This window comes from Lepisma saccharinum, chromosome 24 (genome assembly GCF_977018435.1).
Source record: "Lepisma saccharinum chromosome 24, izLepSacc3.1, whole genome shotgun sequence".
NCBI lineage: Eukaryota > Metazoa > Arthropoda > Insecta > Zygentoma > Lepismatidae > Lepisma > Lepisma saccharinum.
Window position 1 is genome coordinate 61,399,205 of NC_139252.1, and position 13,375 is coordinate 61,412,579.

Consider the following 13,375-nt stretch of genomic DNA (forward strand, 5'->3'; position numbering starts at 1 on the left):
GCCAAAATTAGTGAGTATGCCGAATTTGAAAGCAATCGGAGATACAGCTGTAATTGCTCCGAATTGTGTAAGAGTACAGAGAAGGGAAAAATTACTCTCTAGGGTATGAATTTACAATAACGGAAATATCTCAAATTGCTTATAAATTCGGCATACTCACTAATTTTGGTCTCGTAATCACGAATCTGCAGTTAAAAATTGCAAAATAACCTTGTCAATTACCGCTATGATTCTCCGTGCACTAACATGGAAACCATGTTTTCTGAAATGAAGAAGTCTTCCTTTCCGCACAACGGTCATGCTACCTTTAGTCATAACACAACGTTGCTCAAGTGTTGTGCAATAAGTGAGATCAGTTGTATGGAGCGTTGATTTTCATGTGAGAAAATGGCATCTGCGTAAAGGCAGAAAACATGTTTGTCCCACGCCCACAAACCATCCACGATAAGGTTAGGTTAGGCAAGCATAGTTAAAATTAAGGGTCATCATAAACATAGTTTTGAAAAGCTATTGCAAAAGATAGTTGTTTTGGAACGACTTAAGATGACCCCTCTCAGATTCTTCTTATTTGGCATACTCACTAATCACGAATCTGAAGTTAAAACTTGTCAGAAACGTCTAGAAATTGCAAAATAAGTGAAAATAGGCGTTAGTTTTCGGAATGGAAACAGTCGATTTTCACGAAATTATTTTGTTTCAGAAGCAAATATATATATATATATTCCTGATACTACCATGACATCAAATTTTAACTATGTTTGCCTAACCTAACCACACGTCAATGGTTCGCAAATATTTTGCAATTTCTAGATCCTGAGACTACCACGACACGAAATTTTAACTATGTTTGCCTAAACTAACCAAAACTAACTAACGCCAATGGTTCGCGATTATTTTGCAATTACTAGATGTTTCCGACAAATTTTAACTTCAGATTCGTCATTAGCAGGCCTCAATTAGTAAGTATGCCAAATATGAAGAAAATCGGAGAGGGGTCCGGTCATCTTAAGTCATACCATTGTTTTCATCATAAATCAAGGGTGTTTACTCCGTTCACGAACCCACTTTTTTCGACTTATTTTGCAATTTCTAGACGTGACCGTCAAATTTTAACTGCAGATACGTGATTACGAGGCCAAAATTAGTGAGTATGCCGAATATGAAAGCAATTGAAGATGCTTCCAGTATTGTAAATTCGCTATCTCTCTAGAAACACACAGTAAATAATCACTAAGACACTGGGGTACATGTTGAAAAACAAATAGAAATTGCACTAGCACTAAATAATCGCCAAGACACTGAAGTATGTGTTGAAAAACACAGAAATTGTACTACGTAAAAATGCACGTGTGCCATGATTAGTTCGGAATTAAACAATCGGAACTTGGACTCGAATGCATACCAACTGGTGAAATTAGAGGTGCTAGAAAAATGGAAAATGACACAATTTTATCGAAGAATTCATGGGCTTCCAACGTGCTTAACTGGGTAAAAATATATTTCAGCACACTGTGAATTTCTCAAACGTAAGTATAGATGCTACTTACCTACCAAAAATATGGCAAACATCGAAAAATTGACGGTGGACGGATGTAACATGGACTTAAAACAGTAGATCAGGTGCTAATTGTCAAGCAAATTAACAAAACGCGCAAGTTAAGCACCGCTCACAGAATTTAATGTATAATTTATTGTATATTGTTTACCAGGTGTATAAGCTTAAATCTGCTGTTCTGTAGTCAGAAAAATGCATGGTTTGCTCATAGAAAGCAACAAGAAATTTATTCAAAGTACTTGCCCTCACGAGCTACACATTTTGCCCACCTCTCAGGCAATTTGTGGATACCTCGAGGCAAACCACTCATCAAGCCATTTCTGGACGTCTGCATATGAATCGAAGTGCTGCTCAGCGAGGGCGTGGCCCATCGACGAAAACAGATGGTGGTAAATGTCTGTTATATCGAAGACACATTTTTTCATTTTCACAGAAGAAACTACTTACGGAAATGAGTTTCTGTAGTATTTTGAAAGTTCGTGGAGGTATTTTCTCACCGTAGAATGCTGCACAACAAGAAATAAGCACTTTTGATATAATAAACTTGCATTTTGTGCAAAGTGACAACATTATGCCATTGTTTCTATTATGTACCTGCAGAAGGCGCGAGCGTCGAAAGTCATGCGGTCTCGCTAGTGTTTCCAAACGTGCCTTTTTTGTACCAGAATTTAATTTTTAAAATTTTTTTTAAACTATGCTTACCTAACATAACCTTGCCAGAAATGGTTCGTGGGGCTATCGTGAATGGTTTTTGGGATTATCCGTCAATGGTTTGTGATGACATAATGAACACGAAAGTAGGTTTTTTTCGGTTAAGAAGGTTGAAACACTGCATACCCACTCCTAATCGACAAAACACAAGCACGACGTGCGGTGATCCACAGCTGTGCACGCCATATTGTATGTTCTGCAACAGAAGAAAGGACCCAAAAGAATTACTTGTAATGTGAAAAAGCATAATGGCACCTTCAACCATGTTCCGCAATACACAATTGGTAAGTACGAACCATTTAAAACTGAAAATGGTACTATTATAGTATAAGGGAAACACCTATAAATCATATATTTCACACTTTTTTACATTGCTAACGTACTATTTTGGAATGTGGAACATTTCCTAAGGTGAAATAATGCATTTCTAACTAAGATATTGTCTATCTCTTACATTTACGAGTACTTACTGTTAGTTGTTATTTCGATTCTGTAACACATTATGGCAGGCAATAGCGTACTGGTTCAGGGCGCTTTGTGCGAGTGTTTTGTCGATTTATGCAGTGCTGCAACCTCGTTCACTGGAAAATAACTACTTTTGTGGCCGGATTTGAAATTATGCTAATACGTCGCAAACCATTGACGTTAGCTCCAAAAACCATTTTCCGTAAGGTTAGGTTAGGTTAGGCAAGCATAGTTAAAAAAAAAATACTCGACACGTCATGTTCTAGTGAAAACACGCCGAGATTGAAACACTGACTATGGGGTTGCGTCATCTTAACACACGGAACATTGTACTCTCATGCAGAAAGCAAATGGCGGTAGCAGAAACAGCGTGTCGGACCGAGATTTTCGCAGAAAAATACATGTTTTCGCATTAAAATGCATCAAAACTAGATTCACGAACTTACACAACGCTACAGAAAATGATTTCCGTAAGTACTTTCTCCTGTAAATTTGAAGAAATCCGTTTCCCTTATACTATAATGTTACCCTGAAAATATCCGATAGAAATGTGTCTCCGATATAACAGACATTTACCCAGATAGTAGTCGGAAGGGGCCAGGTCTGGTGAATAGGCGGGATGGGGTAGCACCTCCCAGTTGCGTGTCTTCAAGTAGTTTTGAACCAGTCGTGGATGAAAATCAGCTTGTCATGTCTTTGTTGATAATCCGGCCTTTTGTCACACAGAGCTCGGTGCAATTTGATCAGTTGTTGGTGGTAGCGGTGGGAAGTGACAGTTTCACCAGGTTTCAACAGCTCAAAGTAGACGATACCCTGTTGATCCCACCAAACACACAGCATCGTCTTCCGGACGAAGCGATTTGGTTTCGAGGAAGATGTTGATGGTTGGCCGGGATCAACCCACGATTTCTTGCGTTTAGGATTCATCGCCAGTCACAATCCGATGAAGGAAAGTCTTTCCTTTTTGTCTGGCAAGCAAGATTTCGCATGTGTTTTGGCGTCTCTCCAGCTGCCGATCGGTCAATTCATGCGGCACCCATTTCCCGATCTTTTGAACCTTTCCCATGGCACGTAGACGCATGGAAATGGCTGCTTGAGTAACACCCAATTGCTCAGCAAGCATGTTTTGCGTTTGGGTATCGTCCTCGTCCAAAAGAGCCTGCAATTTTACAAGAAATAAAACCGGACCAACGAATTACGTCCTCTCATGGACGCCGCCATCTTCCTATCGAATTAATGAAAAAGTGAAACAAGAATCAACTTATCAATGAGTAGAGATGTGGAATCTTATGAATTCTGAGCAAGTTAGGAACTTTGTTCATATGATGTTTGCATGGTTTTATGACTATGTTTTAGTTTAAATTCAGATTTTTACAAAGAGTTAGTTCATTACCTAATATTTATATTTACTTAATAACATTCTGCACTCATGGATAATTTGTAGCGCATTCCTCTAATTTAACCTGAACCTCAAAGTCGAAGACGCAGAAAATTAGATTTTCATTTCAATCTAAAACTGCGGAGAATGCGAAAATAAATGGTTCATGCATAGCTCGTGTATATTGTTCTACAACTTTTCGTATTCTGATGGTGTAAATATAACCAGCTCCAATGGTAAGTTCTCGTATTTTGTAATAACTAGACCTAAATACTTGCTGCGAATTCAGTAATATCGCAGATCGCACTAAAAGAAAAAAGTATTGTGGGCATTCTTTTGGACAATAACAGTTCTGTTTGTTCCGCTTCCTCGTAGTTATTTCGTCGACTTATAACCCGTGTATGTAACTTATGATTTATCCCCCCCCCCCACACACACACACTTTGACAAGTATACACAAAATAAAGTGCAAGGCTGAAACTATTGACAAGTATACACATAATAAAGTGCAAGGCTGAAACTAGGCAGACAAATTTTTAAAGCCAGCGGGACATTTCAGAATTTTTCCTTGAAATATGTATGCAGTTAATCCGAATCTGTTGTTTAGTTAGGATAAATTGTTTTTCTTTAATATTCGTTATTAACAACAGCCCTGTGACACAGCATCTGTTGAATCTGCCAAGATGATGCCAGGGAGAACGAAATCTGGTAACAGTTTCATACATCGGAGACACATTTCTTCAATTTTACACAAGAAACTACTTACGGAAATGCTTTTCTCCAAGGTTTACAGCGTTCGTCGAGGTATTTTCTTTCATCGTGGAATATATTTGACTGGGAAATCATGTATTTTTCAAGAGAAATATATCACAGACGCACAATTGCCATTGCTTTCATTTGCTTGCCCTACGACAACCGGATGCTGTGTACGTTTGATGACGTAAGCCCCTGTCAGTGTTTCAACCCCCCCTTTTTTTACTCTGCTTGCCCAACATAACCTAACCTAACCTTATCCGAAATGGTTCGTGGGGCTATTGGTCAGCTACAGTGCATAATGTTTCGTGGGGCTATCCGTCAGCTACCCGTTCATAATGTACAATTTGCACAAATGACGAACACAATACTAGGTATTTTTCGGTGAAGGATGTTGGAAACACTGCATGCCCACTATGGTAGTCAAGATTTGCCTGCCATATTCTGTGTTATGGAAGCGAAAGAAAGAGTCAAAGAAATTACTCTCTATGTGAAAAATTGTGTTGTTTTTTTTTTTCATGTAAAAAGCATAATGGCACCTTGAACTATGTTCCGCAATACACAATTGCTAAGTACGAACCATACGAGACCCAAAATATCCAATTTTAATGTGTCTCCGATCTATGGAACTGGTACCCTAAATCTATCATGTATCTTGAAGAAGCAATGCATGTATCGTTTTGACAATAAGTGTACGTGAAAACATTTTAATTGATATTGTAAAAATATGCTGACTGCATAATTTATGATATTCAGCAGATTTGTGCAGATTTCCCATCAGAAATCGGTTACCTCACTACTTCCCCCATGATGATGATGCACATCCATGTAAAGACAAAAAATAGTTTGCAAACAATAGCATAGCCCAGGGATTTCCAATTGTTTTTGTTTCACGAAGCCCTTAGTGTTTCAAGATTTTTTCCATGGTGCCCAAGAAGAGTGTAGGCCTATCTAGCAATTGCAATGCTCGGTGAGTGTGGTCAGGTTGCTTGCCTCAATTTTTTTTTTTAAAAAAAAAGGCACTTGTCTCTTCTTGGCTGAACACCTCTCACTCGTTTATTTCGTTACTTTTTACATTCGTACTTACCTATTGTGCATTGCGAAACATTCTTCAAGGTGTAATTTTGCTTTTCTCATGAAAATAATTTCAATTTCTGACATTTACAGTAATTATTGTTCTTCCTTTTTTCGCTTCCGTAACACACAATATGGCGGGTAGAGCTTGAGCCACGTCGTGGATCATGTGGGTATGCAGTGTTTCCAACCTTCGTAACAGAAAAATACCTGAATAGCCCCACAAACCATTGACGAATAGCCCCGAAAACCATTTCCGGCAAGGTTAGGTTAGGTTAGGCAAGAATAGTTAAAATTTTGTAAGTAAAACAATGCGATACAGCTTTAAAAAAAAAATCACCTTCAGTTCTTGTAAAACAACAGCGTGGTTGGAAACTCTCACAGGTTACGTCATCACACATGCGCTACATCCGCTGCAAGTAGAGGAAGCAAAGAAAAGCAACGGCTATTGTTCGTCGGAGAGATATTTTTCGTGAAAACCACATGAATTCCCAGTCAAACAGATTCAACGATGAAAGAAAATACCTCCACGAACTTTCAAAATGCTACAGAAACTGATTTCGGTAAGTACTTTCTTCTGTAAAAATGAAGAAATCAGTTATTCTGAGATGCAAAAATTATTTAAAATTCAGAAACATTTTATATGTAAAAAGTATTAAATAAACCCATATTTCGAACAATCATATCATTTCAGTGAAAATATTGCAACATTTGCACTGCCCCTGTAATCCAGCTTTGGGAACCACTGGGATAGTCCATACAAGGGAAATGTACATCGCTTGCATTCAATTTGTGTATTATTTGTATTGAGCAAATTGTTATTTTTATTATTTTTTAAATATTATTATGAAACAATTATTTCAGTAAGTTACATGATTTGTTCTCCCCAGCCAAGACCATCTCCTCTTCAAAATTGTTTACGACTTCCTCCCCACATTGATCAATCAACTTCCCGGGTAACAAACAACTTGGATTGCCTTTTGTGCATCATAATTGGTAAATTTAATGTAGTGAGTTCAATATCAATTTATCCTTGGAGGGGACCAGGAACATAATATTTGGTCCAATGTGCAGAAAATGTTATTACTGAAGTAAAAGCATGAGTTTCCCTCCAAGTGGAAAACAGCTTAGATTACATTTCACATATAGTGCAGGTTAAAATGAATGCAGCAAGTGCAGTATCAGTTTATATTCAGAGAAGGCCAGGGGCATTTTTCTTGGTCAAATGTGTAGAAATTGAAATTATTGAGGAAGAAAAAATAGAATGAGATTCCCTACCCCTGTCTACTCTGATGATCAAATTTCTAGGTGACAAATGACTTGGATGATGTCCCTTTAATGGTAAGGGTTATAATAGTTGTGATGAGTGTAAGTAATGTGTCAAGCAAAGATTACTTAGTGCATGTAATTTTAATTCAGTGAAAGTCCATTGCTGCAATTATTATAGAGACTAAAATGTACAAAGAAGACTGCTACATTTTTGAAGAACACTACAATTCAAAGTCCTGCAGTTTTTGGAGGATTTCAGAAGAAATTTCCTTGTTGTCCTTTCATAATGTACAAGTTAGCAGAGACAGCTTTTCTCTATGACTAATTTCAAATCTCTTATTTGAAAAAAGTAGCAACATTGGGGTTGCTCCAATCAGCACTAATGATTTACCCACATGCGTCAATATCTCCTCCTCTTAGAAACCAAAACTGCCATTAAAGAATTACTGGTATTATTATTTTGCAGATTGAAGTTTTTATTATTGGTCCTTGCACTGTTTTACACTGAACCATGTCAAAAGCAGTTTCTAAGGATACAGGAAAGGAGAAGACTCTTCAGGAAAAATTGAAACAATTTTTTCGACTGAGCAAAGGAGGATCAGGTAAGATTATGTATTTTTGCACATCACCTTTTCAATTTTCAGACTGAAAGCCAGTTTTTTTTTCTTTCTGGAAATCAAAAGCATGTTCCTTGGACATATCTACTGTCCATCTTGATGCCAAGCATCTTGTTGTTCCGTTTGCTCCTACTCCTTGACAAAATCAGCCAGATGATACAGGTGTAGAACGTGAACAATGCACAATTGTTTTACCCCACCTGATGATAAGATTAACTACTTCATGCTCAGTGTAATGATTCATTAGGTTGCTATATGTCTGTATGTATTGGCAGAAGGAACAACTAGATCTTTTTGAAATTAGGTGACTATCCATGCCTAGAGCCTGGCTGACAAGAATCAAGCTAGCTTTTCACAGTACTAACATTGTATGTGATGTTATTCTAGCACTGTTTACCCTCTGCACCCCTCGAGAATTGTGTTTTTTTGTGTTTTTTTTGCAGATTTCGAAGTTTTATGTAATATATAATTGGTTCCAGCATGCGGAATACACAAATAATGGATATATTTGATCCCAATGTATGGTCCGCATAACTAAAAACTGTTTGTATGCACACTTAAATAACAAAAGAATACGTCGGCAATTGTGATCAGCTCCAAACCTAACACTCCTAACTTAACAATTCAAAATTACAGCTGCTGTTGCTGCACGAAGCCTTCGGGCTGTTCTAATTCATGGCATGATAACATGTGTACACAATAACATATTTCTGCAAACTAAAAACAACTGAGAACCAGTGGCGTCGTGTTCGGTTCGCATACGAGTGTTCACAATAATGTTTTTGTACTGAATGCAGATTTACTCCTCTTCCTTGTAACCTCATCTTCAATTGAAAAAAGTTAGATTAACAGTTCAATTTATTTTCAACAATTTCCCCCCAAAATCACGCTATATTTGAAGTAATACAAGAAGGACCTATGGGAAATTGTTCCCTCTCCCTCTTAAAATCCACCAGGTTTAGCGAATTGACGCTAAAGTTTGCAACTATGTAGCGCAGACTTTTTTGAGTCCCCCTAGACATGCCTTGTATATGCTGCACTCTGGTGCCGAATAAAAGAAGTATTGTCGCTTGCATCAGTGTTCGCAGAGCGAAGTGAACATCTTCGGGGTATTGTGGCCAACAGCCCCTTAGCTGTCAGCTCTATGCAACACGCACATCAATTGTGTTCAACGCCCTCCGTGGAACACTGTAGGAGTCAGTGTTACCAACTATCTAAAAAAGTTATCAGACGTGAAAGAAGTCGTGTCAGAGTCAATTGTGTGTATATACTCGCACATCAAACATAATATTTTTTCGAATAGATATACGTATGTGTGTGTCTGTGTGCATTTAATATGTACGTAATTTAAGACTTATACATGAGTGTTCACGTGCTCATGTGAACATTATCAGGCGACGCGCCTGCTGAGAACATTCATAAATGAACATAATATTCATAATCCATGCAAAAATATTTCACTTTCTTTGGGGGGGGGGGGGTACAGAGGGTCAAAGCTACTGTTTTTCCATGCAAAATTAATAGAAGAAAATTTGTTGTGTGTATGTTAAAAGCAAAGATACAAGATTAAAATTGCCTAATAAGGTCAGTGTTATTGTTGTGATAACCTGTTGTGATTTTTTTTAATGTATTTTTCGAAGAAAATGTAATTATATCATCTATTATGTTTTGTTTCAGGGTACAAAGGAAAAGTAGATTTTGCTCTCACCCCTGAGAAGGAAAAGGAAATCAGCCGTGAAACACCAATAAGCCACCGTACCAAAGCCATTAAGGATTTGAGTGACGATGTCCTCCATAATAGGCTTGAGGATGTAAGTACATTGTTGTATTTGATCTGAACTTTTCTTTCTTAATATTACCAGAATATCTAAGATTTAACTTATATGTAAGATCATTCTTTAATTTATATTTGAAAATGTCAAATTAGAAAAGTTTTAAGTTCAATATTTCATGAACAGTTATTACTTTCTAAGCTTATTTTGAGAATATTTAAGCATTTTAAGATTTTGCATGCGTGTTAGTCAAAGTTTGTTTTAAAATTGGTTTATGGCCAGCACTGGACTTAGAAGAAAGTTTGATCTTAACCACTGCGCAATGTGCCTCTACTGGAAATGGAACCTAAGGACCCCTTGGTGACAGGTTGCTCTACCTGTGGGATGAAAGTAAAATTAACTGAATTTTTGTTATCAGGGCATTTAATTTGAAACACCCTGTGCTAGGTCTCTTATAAAATTATTAGAATGTTAGTGGGACACCGGAATTGACAGGTGATTAATAATTTCGCAAGAGTTATGTGCAATTATTATATACTTGTGTAAGAAGATTTTTGGTTTTTGTTTGTATTTTTATCCTTAATCTATTTTTCTGACGTTATTGCCTTTGTTTCTATCTTAGAATGCCATCGAGAAGTTGTGGGTGTGCTTGGAAGATTTACTGCACAAAGATGTTGCAAAGGAGCACAGGCACTTGGCGTTTGCCTTCTTCAGGTGTCTGGTGCAAGGCCAGTATGAAAAGCTTGGTTTAATGAGAGCTCACTTCTTCAGAGTCATCAAGACGCATGACCTACCTGAAGATGTTGGTCCAAGGTTGGTAATTTTTAAAAAAAATCCTTGTGCTACAAATGCATACAGGTCTAATGGTCTGTGGTTAATGTTTTTCGTGCATTATGAATACATTCTTCACACAAATTTCACTGATTTTGTATGGTATTTACAAAACAGACACTGTGGAATTATTATGTGAAAAAATTGTTCATGTAAGTTGCTTGAAGTCAAGTGGCAAGATCAGATAATTTACTGTTTCATTAAAAACTTATGCTGTTAACATATTTTTGTGTCAGAGGTATATTTGACATAATGCAAACAACATGTAGTATATCAGAATCAGTTAAATATTGGTATTTTTTTTCAATAAGTACATCAGAATTGGTACATTTTCTGTGTAGCATTATTTTATATTTTTAGGCTTGACCTGCTGAAAAGTCTGACTGAAAATGGGAAGGACATCTTGTATTTCGAAGAGGATGTTGGGCCTTTTCTCCTTCAATGGATGCCGGCAGTTATTGGTGCTGAGAAGACACAGGATTTCTTGTCCATGCTTGTGAACGTTATCAAGTACAATGCAGCTTACATAAATGAAGATGTGATAGCTGGCCTTGTGCAGTAAGTATTTGTACTATGGCCCTGCTCAGAATAGAGCTGTTTGATGTATCAGGATCTTGAAACTGCCAGAAATATTTTGAATTATCAAAGATTGACATCATATCAAAACAGCATACACTGAAGAATTGGGAATTGTATTGTTTCAATGTATTTGAACCATGTGTTTTATGGACATGTGAAGTTTGAGTTTTTGTTTTAAGTCCATTTTATGCATAGATAGGTTAATTGAGACTGGACCTATGGTTTAAAGTGCGATCTGAGCTGTTATGTACTGCCCACTGGGTATCAAACCTGGAACTCCTTGATTACAAGAATACAGCATTACCACTGAAAAATCAGGGAGGCCCACAGGCAGCAGAAAAGTGCAAAATCATTAACTTTTTGAAAATATGAGATCAATTGTGTTGTGATATTTCAGTACAGGAAAACCTTGTTAATACGATATTGGTTAATAGCCCTTTAATCCAAAGTTTTTCCCATTCCCCAACCAATAAGATAGGATTTATAATGTATTTCAGTACGGATAAATCGAAATACGGATAATTTTTAATAAGAAGTTGTTTACAAGACCCTTCCGCAAAACTGGTTTCGCTTAATTCGAAGTAGACACCTGCGTAAGTCGACAAGAGAAGATCGAATGTGGAGAGAGCTTGGACGTTATTTTAACTTGACCTTGACACATTTCCTTGTCGTAAGAGCTGCTGAAAACTCGAGGGAAGCAGCCCGAAATGCCCGCTGGACATTGACATTCTTTGTCAATGTGCATGGCAGGTCAAGCTCTTTCCCCGCTGAATGCGCCACCTTGGAAATATTCACCAGTGCTAGATGACAAATGCGAGATAAGATTGCACAAATGTTCCAAAATACAAGATGCATGGCGCCTGGAAGTCTCACCCATCTGTCTAGCTCTGAGCTCGAGATACAGCAATTTCCCGTGAGCGAGCAACTTTTATCCTTGTAGCCGACAACTTCCGGTAACCACTTTCATTAAAAGCGTGTTCTTTGTGCCCTGTAGAACTTCATAAAAAAGGAAAATTGTTACAGATAATGAAAGCTGCATAGGCCAACTAAAGATCGTCAACCCGCTTAATGCATTGTCATCTAGGTTTCCCGCAAAAGTTGATGTCGATCTTACGTATGTTGCAACTTCATACGTTTCCCAACTGTGCCGGTCATAAAATTTGCCAAAACATTGTTTTGTTGTCTGAGTGACTTCTCCCCTTTTTCTATCAGCAAATGGTGGGGTCTGTTGCTAATTTTTTTTAGCCACGATTTCTTGCTCGTGTGCGCACACGGGCTCCTTTCCTTTGGCGTCTAAAAAAAGCAAACAGTTCTGAATACCTTCTTCACAAAAACCGCATGATAAGTAAAAGAAAAGTGACCCCCTTCCTTCTCCTACAACAGCTCATTATCCGCTACTGGTGTGCATGGTAATGTGATAATTGCAGAATTCAGGTCCCTCTTTCTTTGTTTGAATGCAGCTGTCTGGATAGGAAATACTGCCCGTATTATTGTCTGTTGCATGGTAAAAGGTAACACAAGGATCAGTTTTCTTTTTCACCCTGCTGATAAAAGTTTGGTCTTCGACAACTGCAGTGTTTAACCCTTATTGTTTTGAATCTCGCAAAGCCATATAATCCCCGCTTTTCTTCAGAACCATTAGCATGCTGCTGTTAAAAAAAACTGCAATGATCAATGTAGGAATACAAAAGGAAAAGTTTTGGCGGCTGAGGCACTGTCATTTACATCACCGATTTTTTTGTTTTGTGCCAGGGAAAGGTTGTGTTCTCTCCCAAGAGAATCTTCTCTTACCAGTTAATCCTGTAACGGACAATGTTCTAGTGTAGGCACATAAAATCCAATATTCATTCTGTCCGATTATCTGCCGTCTGTTGCTCGCGCCAGTGTGAGTACTGTCAAGATTCTTCAGAGTTTCACTTCTTGCAATAAACGAGATTGTTTTCCTTTCCCTAGGTCTCCGATTGTTTTCCTTTCCCTAGGTCTCCGTGCAAAGGGGTTTCTTATGTACTAAAATTGTAAGAATTTTGTGGAAGAGCAACGACTTTGAACAATTAACAGAAAATACCGTTTTTTAAAAGACTTTTTCCCACAACATGCATCCCATGCATAACCGGTTGTATAACTAGGCAGGATAAATGATGTTAACCGTCTCCTTGGAATCTTTGTGTCTGTGTGAGCTCCGTGTTCTCATTTTGTGTAACATTTTTTACACTTTCTTTAAAACATACAATATTATTATATAGTACATATAAAGCGTATTTTCTGAGCTACCACCAAGTATAAAACATCCTTTGTGGGGATAATTTATACTCTACTCTATTTACACCTGAAAACCGGCACCATCTTGAAAAGAATGGATAACTCGAAGTCG

At 37.6% G+C, this 13,375-nt stretch overlaps 1 protein-coding gene across 1 annotated transcript in view; it reads left to right on the top strand.

Moving 5' to 3' along the window:
* The first annotated feature begins 4,188 nt into the window (after positions 1-4,188).
* The window catches only part of gig (TSC complex subunit tuberin), a 75,882-nt gene continuing 66,695 nt past the window's right edge, over positions 4,189-13,375 (top strand). The window contains exons 1-5 of the mRNA XM_083110760.1: positions 4,189-4,345; positions 7,672-7,807; positions 9,500-9,633; positions 10,217-10,407; positions 10,786-10,983. Coding sequence (XP_082966886.1) covers positions 7,717-7,807; positions 9,500-9,633; positions 10,217-10,407; positions 10,786-10,983 — 614 coding nt within the window. The 5' untranslated portion in view covers positions 4,189-4,345; positions 7,672-7,716. The remainder of the gene's footprint in view (positions 4,346-7,671; positions 7,808-9,499; positions 9,634-10,216; positions 10,408-10,785; positions 10,984-13,375) is intronic.